At 52.6% G+C, this 604-nt stretch overlaps 1 protein-coding gene across 1 annotated transcript in view; it reads left to right on the top strand.

Annotated features, from left to right (window-relative positions):
- TCERG1L (transcription elongation regulator 1 like) overlaps positions 1 to 604 on the top strand; it is a 95,181-nt gene that overhangs the window by 65,820 nt on the left and 28,757 nt on the right. Inside the window, exon 6 of the mRNA XM_009637356.1 lies at positions 193 to 287. Coding sequence (XP_009635651.1) covers positions 193 to 287 — 95 coding nt within the window. The remainder of the gene's footprint in view (positions 1 to 192; positions 288 to 604) is intronic.

Raw genomic sequence — 604 nt, 5'->3', positions numbered from 1 at the left:
AATATGCATATGATAATATATAATATAATAAAATATATATCTAATATAATAATATATATCTAATACAACAGAGGGGGTGAGGAGCGGAAGCTCGGAGCCACTGGGAGCAGTTTGCTTTCTCTTTGCCAGCGTTGGTTGGCTCGCTGGGAATGAATCTATGGCACATTAAACAGAGATCCTTTCCCCTCGCAGATAACGGCAAGGAGTCGAGCCGACCCTCCTGCCCGCAGACCCTGATTTTGCACACGGAGAGGAAGAGCAGCCCTGCGGAGAGCGCCGGCGATAAGGTCTGCGATGGAGTTTCCTTCTTTTAAAAACCTCTTTACGCTATTGAACCGTGCAAATCGCAGCCAGTACGAAGGACTGGCCTCCGGCCGGAGCCGCGCTGGGGATACGGGATTGTTCCCTACAGTGGATTTTACAGGGCGATCCGTTTCTCTCGGTGCTTCACAGGGCTCCGTCGCTGTGGTGTCAGGGCACCCGAGGAGGGATGCTCGCCGCTGCTTTTCTCCCCGTGCTGGAGGAGAAGCCAGTGGATGGCGTGGGCAGGGGGTGAGGGTGGGAGTGCAAACGTGGAGATGAAATTCCAGGACAAAATTCCTGC

Source organism: Egretta garzetta, unplaced genomic scaffold (genome assembly GCF_000687185.1).
Source record: "Egretta garzetta isolate BGI_Z169 unplaced genomic scaffold, ASM68718v1 scaffold164, whole genome shotgun sequence".
Lineage (NCBI taxonomy): Eukaryota > Metazoa > Chordata > Aves > Pelecaniformes > Ardeidae > Egretta > Egretta garzetta.
Note: the sequence above shows the minus strand (reverse complement) of the source record. Positions and strands in the feature narration are given on the sequence as shown.